At 44.6% G+C, this 14,935-nt stretch overlaps 1 protein-coding gene across 3 annotated transcripts in view; it reads right to left on the bottom strand.

Moving 5' to 3' along the window:
* The window catches only part of CACUL1 (CDK2 associated cullin domain 1), a 78,727-nt gene that overhangs the window by 38,086 nt on the left and 25,706 nt on the right, over positions 1-14,935 (bottom strand). For 2 of the 3 annotated variants that reach the window (XM_090057747.1, XM_090057745.1), the window contains exon 4: positions 9,532-9,627. The exons of the other annotated variant lie outside the window; for it this stretch is intronic. In XM_090057747.1, coding sequence (XP_089913873.1) covers positions 9,532-9,627 — 96 coding nt within the window. The remainder of the gene's footprint in view (positions 1-9,531; positions 9,628-14,935) is intronic. 3 annotated transcript variants of the gene reach the window in all.

Below are 14,935 nucleotides of genomic sequence, written 5' to 3'. Positions count from 1 at the left end.
TGGGTAAGAGCATTCAGTATACTGTACTCCAAAAGAGAAGCTGTTGTCTTTTCACTGGAAAGAAAGGAGGGAGGGAAACATCAAAAAACAGCTTTTATTTCATAAACAGTAATTTTGTTTGGGGCTGTGCACTACTGAAACAGTAGTGAATATGAAAGAAACTTAGAAAAAAAAGGAAACCCACTACAAACTGTTTTGCTTCAATTTGCCATCTAAGAGTGTGGACACAGGTTTATAAAGGAACAAGCCACTCTTGCACAGACATAAGCAAGGAGTGGGCACAAAAAACATGATCTTATATCACGTAACTTACTAAGCTTGGGTGAATTCACCCCTGTAAAAAGCAGAGGTAATACATGTGATCTGAACTGGAAAGGCCAAGGAGTGAGAGCCAACACCTATGCTTGGAGTATGTGGCATGTGTCTGCTTCAATCCTAGGTTAGCTGTTTGATCAATGCAGCCAAGCTACTATTGGCCTCCATGTTACTCAATGGCAATGTACTGTAACTAGACCTACTGCAGCAGCTATCCACTCCAGAATACTGCTAAATTATACCAGATTAGCAAATCAATCCAAGTTATAGTAGCGTTAGTGTTGTGTTCATGTCCAAAGAGTAATTTGAAAGCAGCTTGTTCCTAGATCAAAAACTTTTGGGTGTTTTTGCAAAAGTTACCCAGGACTGACTTTGATAGAGTACAATAATATTTGTTCTCTATTCTAGATATCGACCTAGAATAAAAAATAAACATTTGTAATTACAAACAAGTATGCCTGCAGCATGTTAAAATTCACTGCCACTGAACTAGAGGCGTTTACTGGAGAACTCACTGGTGCAAGGGAAAGAATAAAGGTTTGAGTTTTCATGGCAACCATCAATCCTCTGGATCACGGTGTACACATTAAAGGTTTAGTCAGATGCCTGATGAATCAGCTTGTGGCTGACAAATCCAATCCAAGAACGACAGCTTGTTACAAGTTTTACAGACCCATGTGCTGTCTGAGCTGGAGTCCAAGTCTGCAGCACACTGCTTTCTTCTTTCTCACTTTACTTCTACCCTCTAGTTCAAAGCCACTTTATGCTGAGCTGCACCAAGTACCAGAAGGTCCCTCCAAATTGGATGGGACTCTGTGCACTCCTCCCAGCTTTCAACATTGATGTCGAATGACTTCATATTTGTTGCACACATTGTGGTACCGCCATAGAGGGCAACTCCACTTTCTAGAGCCATCTTGAATCTCACTGGACAAAATAGTCTTGAGAATATGATCTCCGGTTCTCCTGACATGGCCAAGCCATCACAACCCGCTCTTCTTGATGGTGGTTTCTAAGTGTCAGTCCTGCACGCTACAGCACCTCTATGTTTGGCATTTTGCCTTCCCCAATTATTTTCAGGATCTTGGGCACGCATCTCAAATGGAAGCCGTTCAGCGTCCTGATGTGCCCAATATATATAACCCACATTTCTGAACCATAAATGTAGAGTGGGTCCCCCTCCCCGCCCCCCTTTTAGAAACTTTTAGGACAACAGCTCTACATCAAATGCCCCCAATGGACACCAAACCTTTTGCTAATAAATGTGGCCTTTAGCACATGTAACTTAAGCCAGTTCCCCAAACATGGGCTTTGCCCTCAACTAGAGCCAAGATTCAGGGAGATACCAGGAGTGGGACTGGAGGTGATGCTATTTTTCCCTTCCTTACCCAGTACCAATCCACCACTAAGACAAGCGATTAAGGGTCCTTCTCCCACAGACCCTTCTCCTCTTTACAAGACACGAGCTGGGCATTTTAGCCAGAGTTGCTATTACAGAACTACAGTGAAGATCCCTTCCAAAAAGAAAATGCAAGTTTAAGAGAAGCATAATTTAACTTGAAAGATTTAAAATAACCTGGTAATAAGTTTTGAGGCACAAGGGCCTTGTAAGAGGTACAGCTTATTACTCCCCACTCCTAGCATCAGCTTCCCCAAGTCAGGTAGTAATACAAGTCTGATTATAAACAAAACTACTAAGCTTCCTGATTAAAATCTTAACACACAACCACTTCTGGTTTGATACCACCACAAATATGCACACAAAGGTACACAAAGAGTCTGTCCACATAAACCTGCCCTGCCAGTTTAGAGGTTTGTTTTCTTTAAATAAATATTTTTGTCCTTTATTTCCCTGGAGAAACTGCTGAAAGTATGTGGGGAAATTTTATTTATTTCTGTACCATAGGAAGGAGAAAATAATTCAATTAGGTCTCTCCAAGCAGATTCCCAGGCAAAAAGAAAGATACAGAATCCCTCTGAAAGCAGGCATATAAAATAACCTGCATTTACAGACATGAAACGTCTGGATGATTTAGTTGTTGTTCTTCAAGTGATGTCCCCAGAAGCCTGCTCTTTCAATATGACTTACAGTTCAGGAACAGCACTTCCTTGACCTGATGATCTGTCTTACTGCAGTGCATGTTGATAGGTTCAGCCACTTACCAGATATCAAAAACTAACTACCTATTTCTAATCAGCAACAATTTGAAATGTGAGTACCACAGCAATACCTAGAACATGCATAGTCCAGATAAATGGAATAAGACCCCACCTCCATATTAAATCATAAACAGGTTAACTCAACCTACATGGCATTATCAACAGGAAATTCTACCCTTCACTATTTCTATATTTACCCAGTCAAAGCTGCCTATTGAACACAGTGACACCAAGGAAAAGGGACATGATGTGGCCATTTTCAAATATCAAAAGAAAAGGGTCATTCTGACAATAGAGGGCTTAATTCCAGTATCCTTACAGGTAACAAGAAATACCTCACTGAAAACAGCCCATATGAAGTCAAGGTAGGACTGGGCAAAAATGAAAAAAGAATAGTAATAATAAAATAAAAGGAGGGAGGGCCAGGAGGGAGTTAAGGGTTCCCATACCAAAGCAATTTTTTTCATTTTTCCTTCTCTCCCCACAACAGTCACAGCAATATTTAATCCTAACAATTTCAAAAACAACATTAACTAAATTAGAGTAGTTTTTAAATGGTTTCTGAAATCTGTACTCTAGATAATTACTGAAACTGCTGAAAGACAATAATAAACCCACCATTCTGAAATAATCCCATTAGATTTAAAATGAAACATTCATATCAACTACATCTTAAAACAGAAATAAAAGAAAACAAATAGCAAAGCTATCATTAGTTGAACATGTACAAACTTGGAAACAAATCCTGCCTCTACTGCAATTAGAGTAATGATATCTACTACAATCATGGTCATTCTTGGCCAATGGCAATAAAACTTAGAACATTTTTTGGTTAAAAGAATAAAGAGTATACATAGTTTTCTTATCTTTACTGCCATTCTTCAATTTACTTCTATGCTGAACTTTTATTAAAAAAGGGGAAGACCCTCATGAGTGCAATGCATGAATCTACTTTATATAAACAGGTACATTTATGTTCTGAAAAACCTGGTGGCAGAACACTTCAGCCTCCCTAGACACTGAACTGCTGACCTCAGGACTGCTGCTCTCAAGCAAAAAAATTAAAAACCAGTTTGAACAGGAAACTGCAGAAAAAAAGTCATCCACAAATCAGACTACATTAAGTCTAGTTTAAACAGGGATGACTTCATTACCTGGATTAGTTTTTGGACCTCCTCCCCCCCGCCCCCACAAGGGTTTACTACTCCTTTGCTTGTCTTTCCCACTGTCCCTGTCCCCTCATCTCTCCCCACTTCCCTTGTCTTTTGTATTTTAATTTCTCTGTCCTTCTTATAATCTGCTTTCTAATGATGTAAGCCTGCTTTCACAAAAGCACCTTTTCTTATATTACAACCCCTCCCCAATTAGTCAGTCTAGATTGAACCTGTAACAAACTGCAGTGATGTTCAGTGTTTGGGTGACTAAGACAGGCAGAAGCTGGCACTGGCCCAGGCCAGATTCCTGGGGGTGCTCCCATGCACCAGGAGCCTGGGGGTGCTCATGTGCACCATCCCTCGTGGCCAGGCTGTCTAAGGCTGCTGAACCAGCAGCTCAGGCCTACTTGGCAGCCAGTGTCAGCAGGGGAAGGGGAACACCCACCACAGGTTGCCCCCTTCCACCCGCCCCAGCTCCCACCCAGGCTGAGATCAACCCTGTCCCACACCTTCCCCAGCTGTCAGCCTCTGAGAGGAGAGTCCAAGGGAAGGGAATATATTCACCCTCAATCTGCACTGATGCCCCCCCACCAGAATCAGCCTGGTGCAGGGGGAAAGCACCCACCTGGGCACTTTGTGTTCCCACAGCTCAGAGCTGGGATGGATTCATCCCAGACCCATCTACTCCTCTACCCCTTCCCCAGCTGGCACGGTTGAGCTGGAGGATCCCAGCCGGGCTTGAGCTCCTGGAGGGAAGGGGATGGGAGGAGGCATAGAAATCCCCCTGGTGGGTGCAGCAGCAGCAACAGGTGGGGGCGCACATGCCCAGCGGCGTGCAGCTCCGGCCAGCGCTGCACCTCACGGCGACGATCGCTTTTGTCACCGTCGCTCCCTGTCCTGCACGTGCAGCCCCCACACTTGCATAGCACTGGAGGGAAGCCCCACATGCAGAAGCCAGCTGCCTTCCTTGTCCCCTGCTGCACAGGTCCTAGGACTCTATAGGGAATCAGGGGCTGGGGCTCCCCTCCACTTTCGGCAGAGTCCCAGGACCTGCACAGCAGGGGGCAGGGAAGGCAGCAGGCTCCAGCGCATGGCGCTTCCCTCCAGCGCTGAGCAAGTGCAGAGGTGGCAGAGGTGACCCTAGGTGCAGCGCTGGCCAAAGCCGCACATCGCTGAACACCAGTGTCTGTGCCGAGCACAAGTGCCCCAAGTGCCCCTTGCCTGCTGGTGCTGCACCCCCCCTCACCCTCCCTCACACCCTGCCCACCTGAGCTCCATGCTGCTGCCACCCCCTGGGTGAGGGCTCTACATCGCTGCCAGCTCCAGCCCCAGCCCCATGCTCCTGCCCAGCTGCAGCTCCCCCTCCCCACACCCCTGCCGCTTTCCCTCCTGGTGCCCTGAGTGAGTGAGATGCCAGGGAAGCCAAGCAGGTCCTGCAGTGGCTCCAGCAGCCCTGCCCAGAAGCTGCGTACTGGCCGGGCTGGGCCCTTCCGCCCATGAGGGCAGGAGTGAGGCAAAACAGGGTTTGCTGGCAGGGTGGGGGTGTATACATGGGTAGCTCACTCCCACCCTGGTGGCAGAAGACCTGGGTGGGGTACAATTAGTTGGTGGGTGCCTCAGGCCAGATGAAAGAGGGAGGAATACTGACAGGTGGAAAGGACCAGATTGCTAACAAGCCTTTTGCATCTCTAATGCAGATAATTAATTGAGACAAGAGACATTTTACATGCATGGTAACAGATGATACTGTAGAATAAAAGCAGCATTTGTTTACTTGGAAGTGATTTTTTACTAGTTACAGTCACTGTGTTTCTCCAAGACACAGTTATGCTATAGTCAATAAGTGTTTCTGTGCCAATTTAAAAGTGCTAGAGGAGGGCTCCGCCCCATTGGGGAAGAAGCTGGCAGATTTTTCATAAAAGATAATCTCCAGCTAAAAGGTATTATTTGCCATTCCTTGAAATAAGCACAAGTGGCAAATCTGTTCAAGAGTCTGATAGATAGGTGGGAAGATGAACTGATATGCTGCCTATGGAATTCAGACACAGCTACTCATCTCCTATAACCCCACCCCCCCCTTCCAGAGCAACGTGATAAACTGATGCACATGAAGCTGTGCTCGCGCCAGTTGGGCGAAATCTAAGTGTGAAATTCAAGCACTGCATAAGAGTACTGACTATACTCCATGCTTTAAGTTTTCTAGTCGCTGTACATCAAGCTACGGAAGTATCAAAGTAAGAGACGGGGAACATTTGAGAAGAAGCCACAGTGATGTCCACAAGTGGACCAAAGATGCCTATTTCCTACACTTTCATTTTTCCCATGCACATAATGCGTCTTGAGCACACAATACTGAAATCAACATTTTACCATTTAATTAACGGATGCAGGATCATGCCCACAGAAAGATACAGACTCGTTCCCTTTCCAATACTGCTAAATCAAAACAGGAAAAGCATGTTCAAACTGTACCACATTTCTAGGAACACGCACATGAGTTGACTTCTTGGTTTTCTAAAATAAATAGTTATCCTTACTAATACAATACTTTGGTGCAACTTGATGCACAAAAAAAGAAAAAAAAAAATCAGTTTTATCAAACTGCATTTCAGTGCTCTAACTACCTAACAGCGATTGGAAAAATCTGTTGCCCTAGAACAAAAGCTTTTGCAACATCTTTTCAAGCTCATAATGGTGCAAAATAGATATAAAAAGGCTTGTATGTTTGCATTTTAATCAGATTACCTCTCAAAGATATATTTCAGCATGCATTTCTTTTTGGGAGTTGGGAAGAGGGAAGGCCTATCAAGAACTACTGGTAAACAAAACTTGAATATACATCGCCATGGGAGAAGCAATCCCAAAACATGAGAGAAACCATTACAAAACTGGATGAAAACATTGTCACATGCATAATTTTCCAAGTCAGTGGTTCTCAACCTTTGCAGACTTTGCAGACTTGCTATTAAACAGAACTACAGTTTAAATGAACCCTTTTAGACTAAAAAAAACAAAAAACCTTCCCTGTTGTGGTAGAATGACTAACCCACAAAGAGCTCATCTAGTCCATTTCACCTCTACGAGAACAAAGAGGGAAAATGATTCTGTAAAAAGTGCTTTTAAATCTATACAGTAAGACTTCAGAAAAAACAACTTCTCTCATCTCTTCCAGTTATGGCAATTTTCATGTTATTTGCAACACTAAAAAATAAACTGTTTTCAGAAAAATCTTGAACTTAATATTAGCTCCCAAATAGTTCTGCAAGGTCAGCCCATGACATTACCAGTACCACAGCAAAAGGGAGCGGGGGGGCAAGCGAGACAACCTTTCCAGGCACCAAAGCGAAGGGGCGCCAACAGGCGCTGCCCAGCCGGGGCGGGTGCAAGATGGAGCCATGAGTGGCTCGGTTAGAGAGGGGTGAAGGGATGGGGGAAGCATGGCTCCCACTGCTGCATGAGCTCCTGGGAAAGCATGGGAGACACACACACACACACACACACACACACACACACACCCCCCCCCCCACACACACACACACACACACCCGGATCTGTGCATGGGGTGAGGGGAGGTTGCCACTGCAGGTTTTGCCCCAGGTGCCAAACTTTGTTGCTACGCCACTGAATATTACATACTTCAATGCTGGAAAGCAGATACCTGTGCCACTTTGCTCATACTAGCAGTCCTATAAGTGTTAAGCTACACGTGCTTAAGTGCTGGCAAGAATGAGGTGCAGTGTCTGAACGATCTTACGCTGAGCTCTGCAGGAGTGTGTGGGGGCAGGGAGGGAAAAGGGGAGACGAGCACGCAACTTCCTGGGTTCCAGATCTGTGCAGAAACAGCAGCTCCAGCAGCCATGGGAATTAAAACACCACTGGCCACAGGGGCTCCAACAGCTCTGGCGACAAGTCCTATGGGCCACCCCATGAAAGGCTCCAGGGTCCGATGACCCACATCCAGAGGATGACACTGGCCCATGGGCTGCGTGTTTCACACCCTTGCAACAGACCATTACTTGTGTCCTAATGAGCAAGGCTGGGCAGAGGAGAGGTTGGGGCTCTTCATGTCGCTTTGTTGTCACTTCATGTCTTTTGTTCTTGAGGAACTGAATAATCATGCCATTTTTATCTATTTATGTACAGTAAAAGCTCCGTTATCCGGCATCCCCAGGGAATGGGGGATGCCAGATTACAAAACGTGCTGGTTAATGACCACTTCTCTTGCCGTGTCTGGGGCATCCCTCTGCCGCATTGCCGCCCTCCCACGGGCCCTGCGGGTCAGGAAGGAGGGCCCCGCACGGCCTGTTATGCCCCCGGGCCGCAAGGGCTCAGCAGTGCAGGCATCTTTTCCCCGGGCTGTGGGGGCTCAGAGAAACCAGAAGTGCCACGGTGGGCACTTCCGGTTTCACTTTATCTTACGAGCGGGCATGCCAGTCAGTGAAGCATGCCTGCTTGTAAGATGCCAGATAGCGCAGCTTTTACCGTATGTGTTTTTGGTAGAGCCCTACTGCTGTTTATGAACTCTTCCTTTGTTTTGACTATTTTGAGATTGTAACCGGTGTCTAAAGACAGAGAGGGTAGGGAAAGCTATACAAGAATCAGACCCGGTCTTACGGGAAAAGTTTTTGCCATTATTACCATTAGATAGCAGTAACTTTTGCCTGTTCTGCAATGCCTGAAATGTAACCCACTGAAGACAGATTTTGGCCAGGTTTTTCCACAATAGGTATGTCTTCTGGTGATAACACTCAAACATTTTTATCATTTATTTTAAAGAAATGGGTACTAAAATTCAGAGGATTGAGGAGCTCAAAGTATGATATGACTCTGATTGCAGGCAGTGAGCACTGCAGGCTTTTAAGGAGACCTAGCTAACTGCAAAGAAACATGTGGTTAATCAAGTGTAAGACTCACTCTCTCCTTACGGTTTTCACATTACTCTTCCTGGGATAGAATGAGATAGAAAATGGCCCAATTCCCTTCATAAACCTGGGAAATCTGTTTGATACAATCTTTTTAAGATGGAAACTATACACGCTGCTATACTCCCACTTCCAGATCCTGCCTCCACAAGCCCCTGGCTTACATGAGGGGGGCATGAAGAACACCAACTTCCTTTTATAATCTGCAGGATTAAAGAGTTTAGTAATGACTCCTTAGCTAAAACTGCAGCAGGTGAATAAGACTATCAGGGCCACACACATTTCTGAAGCAGTCAAAACAAAACCTGAATTATACATTCCAAAAAAATATCAGTCTTGGGACTTCAAAAGATCCCAACAGATTTAATATAAGCTTCTTCATGGTTATTAAGGAGCCTGTAACTTCTACAGGCAGGAATTTATGTAGTCTACAAGTCAGCTGACATTCAATGAATTTAGACCAGCTGCAAAACATATCTGGGAGAACTTAAAAGCTCTGTGAAGAAACTTGCTTTGGTCCAATTAATGTCCAAGTTTCCCGATCAAAAAGGCAGCTTACAATCCCTTGAAAACAGAGATAACGGATGTGCATGCATGTGTTGTAAACTTTGGAATTGCATGGTACACAGACTGCAAGGAATAGTTTCCTTCAAACTAGCAGACTAAGATGCAACAAGCCAACAACTATCCCAATATGTTTGAAGACTCGCATAATAGTTTCGGTGTTAAACACACAAAACAAGCTTTCCATAATGAAAATTAGCAAGCCAGAAAATTATGGCAAACAACCAGTATGCACCAGTTTTCTGTACTCCTCAATTGATTGCAACTGTGCTGCCAACAGCAAACGGGGGAAAAAAAAAATATATCATCCTAAATTCTGCAGGAAAAAAAATGACTGAACTTACAACTGCCCTATATTCAGTTCATATTTCATGTGCATGGAGGTGTTTTATGGGGAAGGAATGTTCTAAACTTACCATATATATGAAAAGAGGCACAATGCTCTGCAATGCTCCCATATATTGTCCAAGAGCTATGTTAAATCGTTCAATATAGAGATCTGGAGGGCTGGCCTGCAAGAAACCATAAAAGGCTGTAAAAATTTAACTAGAGAGAGACAGAAAGAGAGAGACAGAGAGGCAAAGAGACCACAAGCTACACTTTCAAGTTAAAACTCCTGCAGCTGAAAGTGGATTTGATGTTTCATCGAAGGGCAACCAAACATCTGAAAATTTACGTTTCCAATTACAAACCCCGCTAGCAAAAATACCAGCAAAAAACCCCCAGGCAAATAAACAAAAAATGTAGTCTACAGTATCCAATTTTCTCATAGGGGTCTGCATCATTGCCTAATATATGACATGTACAGCAATAAGTCTAGGAAGCCTAAAACAAACTAATATACAGCATAACCAAGTCAATTTACTTTGAAAAGTTCTGGCAAAAATAGACCCTGCAATTGGGTTTGTTCCTGCATGGATCCACTTGCAAAAAACAAAAATAAATCCTGGAGATAAATGGTGTCATTAAACTATGGCTCAGCAATCAAAGTGGTCGCAGGCGCACTGTCCCAGCTCTAGGAAGCACCATGCCACCATTCTCCCCCCCCCCCCCCAAAAAAAAAAAAACAACCCAGAGAAACACTTTGCTATTTTTAGATCTTGCAGAAGGAAGGAAACAAGAAAACAGACTTGGTCGTAGATGTTGGGCCATGCCTTTCTCAAACTTCCTGTGGTGCTTTAAGGAGTGTAGTTTTGCCTGGCCTAAGAGGCACAAATATTGCAGTTTGCTGTGTGAAGAAGTGGGAACCTGCCCTCTTTTACAACAGTGCTAAACCCAGGCAGCTCTTAAGGCTTTTAGTCAGGGAAACGCACAGAATGAAACATAAAGAGAGTAAAAGTTGATTGCCCAAATAGGATGCAGCACTATCTGATGTATACTACCCTGTCATAAATGCCCATGGTGAGATGGACAATTATTTAACTGCATTTCAGCCTCATCTCCACAAGTCAGAGGTTTTATCTCCTATAAAAGGTGATTTTTTTCACTGCTGAAGGATATTTGTAAAAGAAAGGTACTAACTCCACAACTAATATTGTATATGCATTTACTTACTGAAAAAAAATGCTTGCTTTTTATACTGTCCTAATTTTCTCTCCTAATATACTTAGTGAGTACAAAGAAAGCACTGGTTTTCACAGCAGGCTTCTAATGGCATGTAACAGAAGGAGGGTTAAAAGGTAACTCTAATGCCATAATGGAATAAAAGGGGTTTTCAATACATTGTAATCAGTAAGAAGAGATACATGATCAAAAATGAACAAGTAACAAATTTAGGAGGAAAGTTCTGGATTTAGTTCTCAAGACTGGCCAAGTTACTTTTAGTATCAAATGTACACAATGCACAAAGGCACGTTAAGTTGAGCTTTGAGGAGTCCTCTCTCATACACATTATACTCAAAAAAATGCATTTGCTACAAATGATATGCCACTAAGTCTCCTCTCCTAAGCAAAAGGTACCTCTGCACCCTCTAAATCAGGAGGGGCCAACCTGCAGCACACATGCCACAAGCGGCACAATCAGCCCACGTGTGTAGCACATGGCAGCTCAGACAAAGAGCCGACAGCACAAGGGAGACCAGGCAAAGAGCAGAAAACAGAACAGTTGATCAAATAAGAGAAGGGAATCAGAGTGGCATGGGGCTTACTGTATTTATTTGAATCCAAGGCAAAGTTTTTCCACGTAGCCTGGGGGGGAAAAAAGGTCTCACCTTGGATTCAAGTACAAGCTCAGGCCCTGGCTTTGGCCCCAGGCTTAGGGCTGAACCTGGAGCTGAACAGCCACATGTCCTGGGCTGGAGTGGTTGGTTTAGTGGGGAAGCGGGCACACAGCAGGGAAAGCACAGGGAAAGGCCATGGGGAGAGGGCTGGGGCATACAACCTGCTCCCCCACTCCCTGCCCTTACTTTCTGCTGTAGCTCTGCTCCAGATAGGGGCACTTGGCAGCAGCAACCCCACCCAACCAAGCCAGGGAGCCATGGCGGCAGCTCCCAACGGGCCAGACTAGGGTTGAAGGGACCTGGAGCAGAAGATAAGCAGGGAGGGGCAGCTGGATTGGAGGAAGGGATGGGGTGGGGAGCTGACAGGCAGAGTCATTGGGATTTTTTTTGGCCGATACTGATGACTGATTATTAACCAGCCATATCAGCTCATACCTATCCAATAGCCAAAATGCAGCCCAGCAGCTTGGAGAGCACCATCTAGCTACTAAGTTGGGGGAGGAGGGGGGAAGAGGCATGGGGGAGGGAAGGGGTTGGAGGTGGGGCAGATTGAGGCCCCCATGGTGAGGAAGGGAGGGAGTGGGGCTGAGGCAGGTGGTGCCCAGCCTGGGGTGGGGCGCAAGACAAAACTGCAGGCAGCTCGTCACAGGGGGTGTGGAGGTGTGGGGGTGCTCCCTGCTACACACACCCCTGGGAAAGATATGGAGGGCATTTGCCCCCACCCTGCCGGATGTGTGTGTGGGGTGTGGGCAGACAGCCCACTGCAGGCTCAAGGCCAGGGGATGTACTCAACCCCCCCGCAGCAGTGGCTGGGCCAAGGCAGAGCAGGTAGTGACAGCACTGGGAAGGGGGGCTGTTCTCTCCCAGCACCACCGCCACCAACTGCCCACCCCCAAAGAAGCCCCAGCCCAAACCCCTGGGCAGGAAGAGGCCAGCACAGCCCCCAGTGGGCAGCCAGCCCTTGCCCTGCACACATATCAGGGTGCATGCAGCAGCAGGGAGCCTCCTGCCCTCCCCACCCCCAGCTCCCCACAGATGAGCCACCTGCAGCTCCACCCCATGCCCTGCCCCGGCTGGGCAGTGCCCACCCCTGTCCCACTCCCTCCCCATTCCTGGCCGCATACGTGCAACATTTATCAGAAACGTTACTGGCTACACCAACCCAAAAAATGCCAATTGCCAATAATGTCAATTTTCCTTTTATCGGTGCCAATCTAATATGGACCGATATATTAGCATACTTCTAACAGACACAGGCACGGAGGGGAAGGCAGGCACATGGCAGGGAACAGGCAGCAGGGGAGCAATTGGAGTAAGGGGTCTGGGCCTCTCACATCCACTGCTGCTTTCCCCACAACAGCAGTTGGGGGGACAAATTGAAGATGTCCCCCAATAATTAGATTCTTTAGATGGAAACTTATAAATTTGTTATAATTGTCGATGTATAAAATCTAATTATTGGGGGATCATCTTGGATTCAAGTAAATACAGTAGTTTGTGACAAACCTGCCCAAAAGGTTGGCCTCCACTGCTCTAAAACATGCACCCTCCATTTCCCCACCCCAAATAGTCTTCAAAGGATAAGTCCACTTGTGCTACCTGAACAAGTGATTTCCGATTTAAGAGTTGGTGTATAACAACTGAGGAATGTTCTAAAACAAGACGCTTTGACGAGTCTCTTTATTTGTTCAACATCTATCTTACGTTAGGCATCTGTCCTTCTCACTTGAGTAAGCAATTTCACAAAAGATTTTCTATTAAAAAAGTTCTGCAAGCTATTTGTAATATACTATTCCTTTACATCTGAACACTCATTCAATATATTGTAATCTAATCTGCCATTAGTTTCCTGCATAGAAGGTTTTAGTATTTTCCCTCCAAAATGAGCATAACCTTATTCTCGTCTAACGAAACACTTGTCACAAAACTCTACTGATTAATGACTTGTCCATCTCTAAATGCTACTTGGCTCTCTAGAGTCCCTAGGATACCCTAACTTCACAAAACTCAGTAAACCAAAAATATATAAATTCGGTAACCATTAACTCCTTATAACCAAACAGAACATTATGGGTTGGTTTCCAATCCAAAGAGATGACTCAGTGATTTCAGCAGAACTATACATGTGCTTTAAGATGCAAATGTCTAAATAAATACTTGTTAAAAGGCTACACTATCAGCCAAATATACCAATTCCCACTGTTAAATAATTAACTGAGTAGATTAACATGTCCATGCTACCTTTCTGCATATTTACAGTGGCCAAAGCATCTAACAGTAGGAAGGACTGAATATCAAATGCCATTTCCTTCCGAAGAAAGATCCTTGCAGTTAAAATAAGCTGCACTTTTCCTCAAAAGGATTTTTCCCCTGGTTACCAATTAACACAAGCAGCTCCAAACTTACGAGAACAGCATTACTGTAAATTTTAAAACTATTTCCTCCCCTTGTTGTTCACAATTCCTTAGATGTCCAAATGTAAATTTATATATTCCACCAAGCTTCTTTCTACACATTAGACAATATGTTCGGTAGAAGAGTTGCTCGTAACTGTCAGACTTCAATCAATCTGGCTTCAAAGACTCTTTCCACTACCGTACATCTATAGTCACATAAATAGCCCCAGTGACTTCAGTAAGCGTACTTGCATAAATGACTGTATTAGCTTACAAAGTCAGGCAGCAACAATGGATCCAGTACCTACCAGCCTTGAGAAGGTCTGGTTAATTAGACATCATTAAGATTAACCTAGAGTGACTGAAACAGATTGGCACTTCTTTTTAGAACACCTTTATCATAAAAATAAAGATATGATTCAAGCCAAAATTTCCCATTCTTGGTCTTAGTCGAGAAGCAATTATTGAAAAGATAACAAAAATCCATTCTGCCACTTAGACTGTGGAAAAAGTAGTGAAGTGTGACAATTACCTTTTTACAACTAGATGAAGCGATTATGAAAGTCTTTAAGCTGCCATTTTCCTTTAACTAAAGAACTGTAACAGCAGTAACACTGAAAAGAAAAGCAGAAGATACCATTGCTTGGGTACATACGAATTAAAACCACCAAAATTCTACCACTAAAACTTACTTGGTATCATCATCACAGTCTCCTGTGCAACCACACTGAATTTTGAGTTCTGCAATAATTCCCAAGTTCTTGATGGTCAAGTTAAACTACAGCCTGGATGAAGTAAATGGAAAATTGCTAAGAGGATTGCATAAAATGCATGGGTGGATGCTGCTATATTACCGCAAAGAATCCAATTGCAAACCTACAATGCCCCTGTCTGCAGAACACGGCAAAGGGGGGGGGGGAGAGAAAGAGAGAGAGAGGTGGAGTACAGCAAAGTCAAGAAGCAAAATTCAGACAGAGGGAAGAAACAACAGTCCTGCTGAACGACAAAGGAAGCCAAGAGAAAACCTGGAACAGCCTCCCCACCTGAGGCTCAATGGTGAAGGTGTACTGACACAGAGCTCTAGGATGAGCCCCCAAGACAATCCCAGTGGAGTCCAGCTACATACAAACGTCGTCAACCTTAACAATTGCCTTCTTTGGGCTCCTGGTACCTTCATAAGCAACACACGCCAGCCAGAATCACTA

Source organism: Crocodylus siamensis, chromosome 7, assembly GCF_052110815.1.
Source record: "Crocodylus siamensis isolate JL-2025a chromosome 7, ASM5211081v1, whole genome shotgun sequence".
Classification (NCBI taxonomy): Eukaryota; Metazoa; Chordata; order Crocodylia; family Crocodylidae; genus Crocodylus; species Crocodylus siamensis.
The sequence above is the reverse complement of the archived record's forward strand: the minus strand, read 5'-3'. Positions and strand labels throughout refer to the sequence as shown.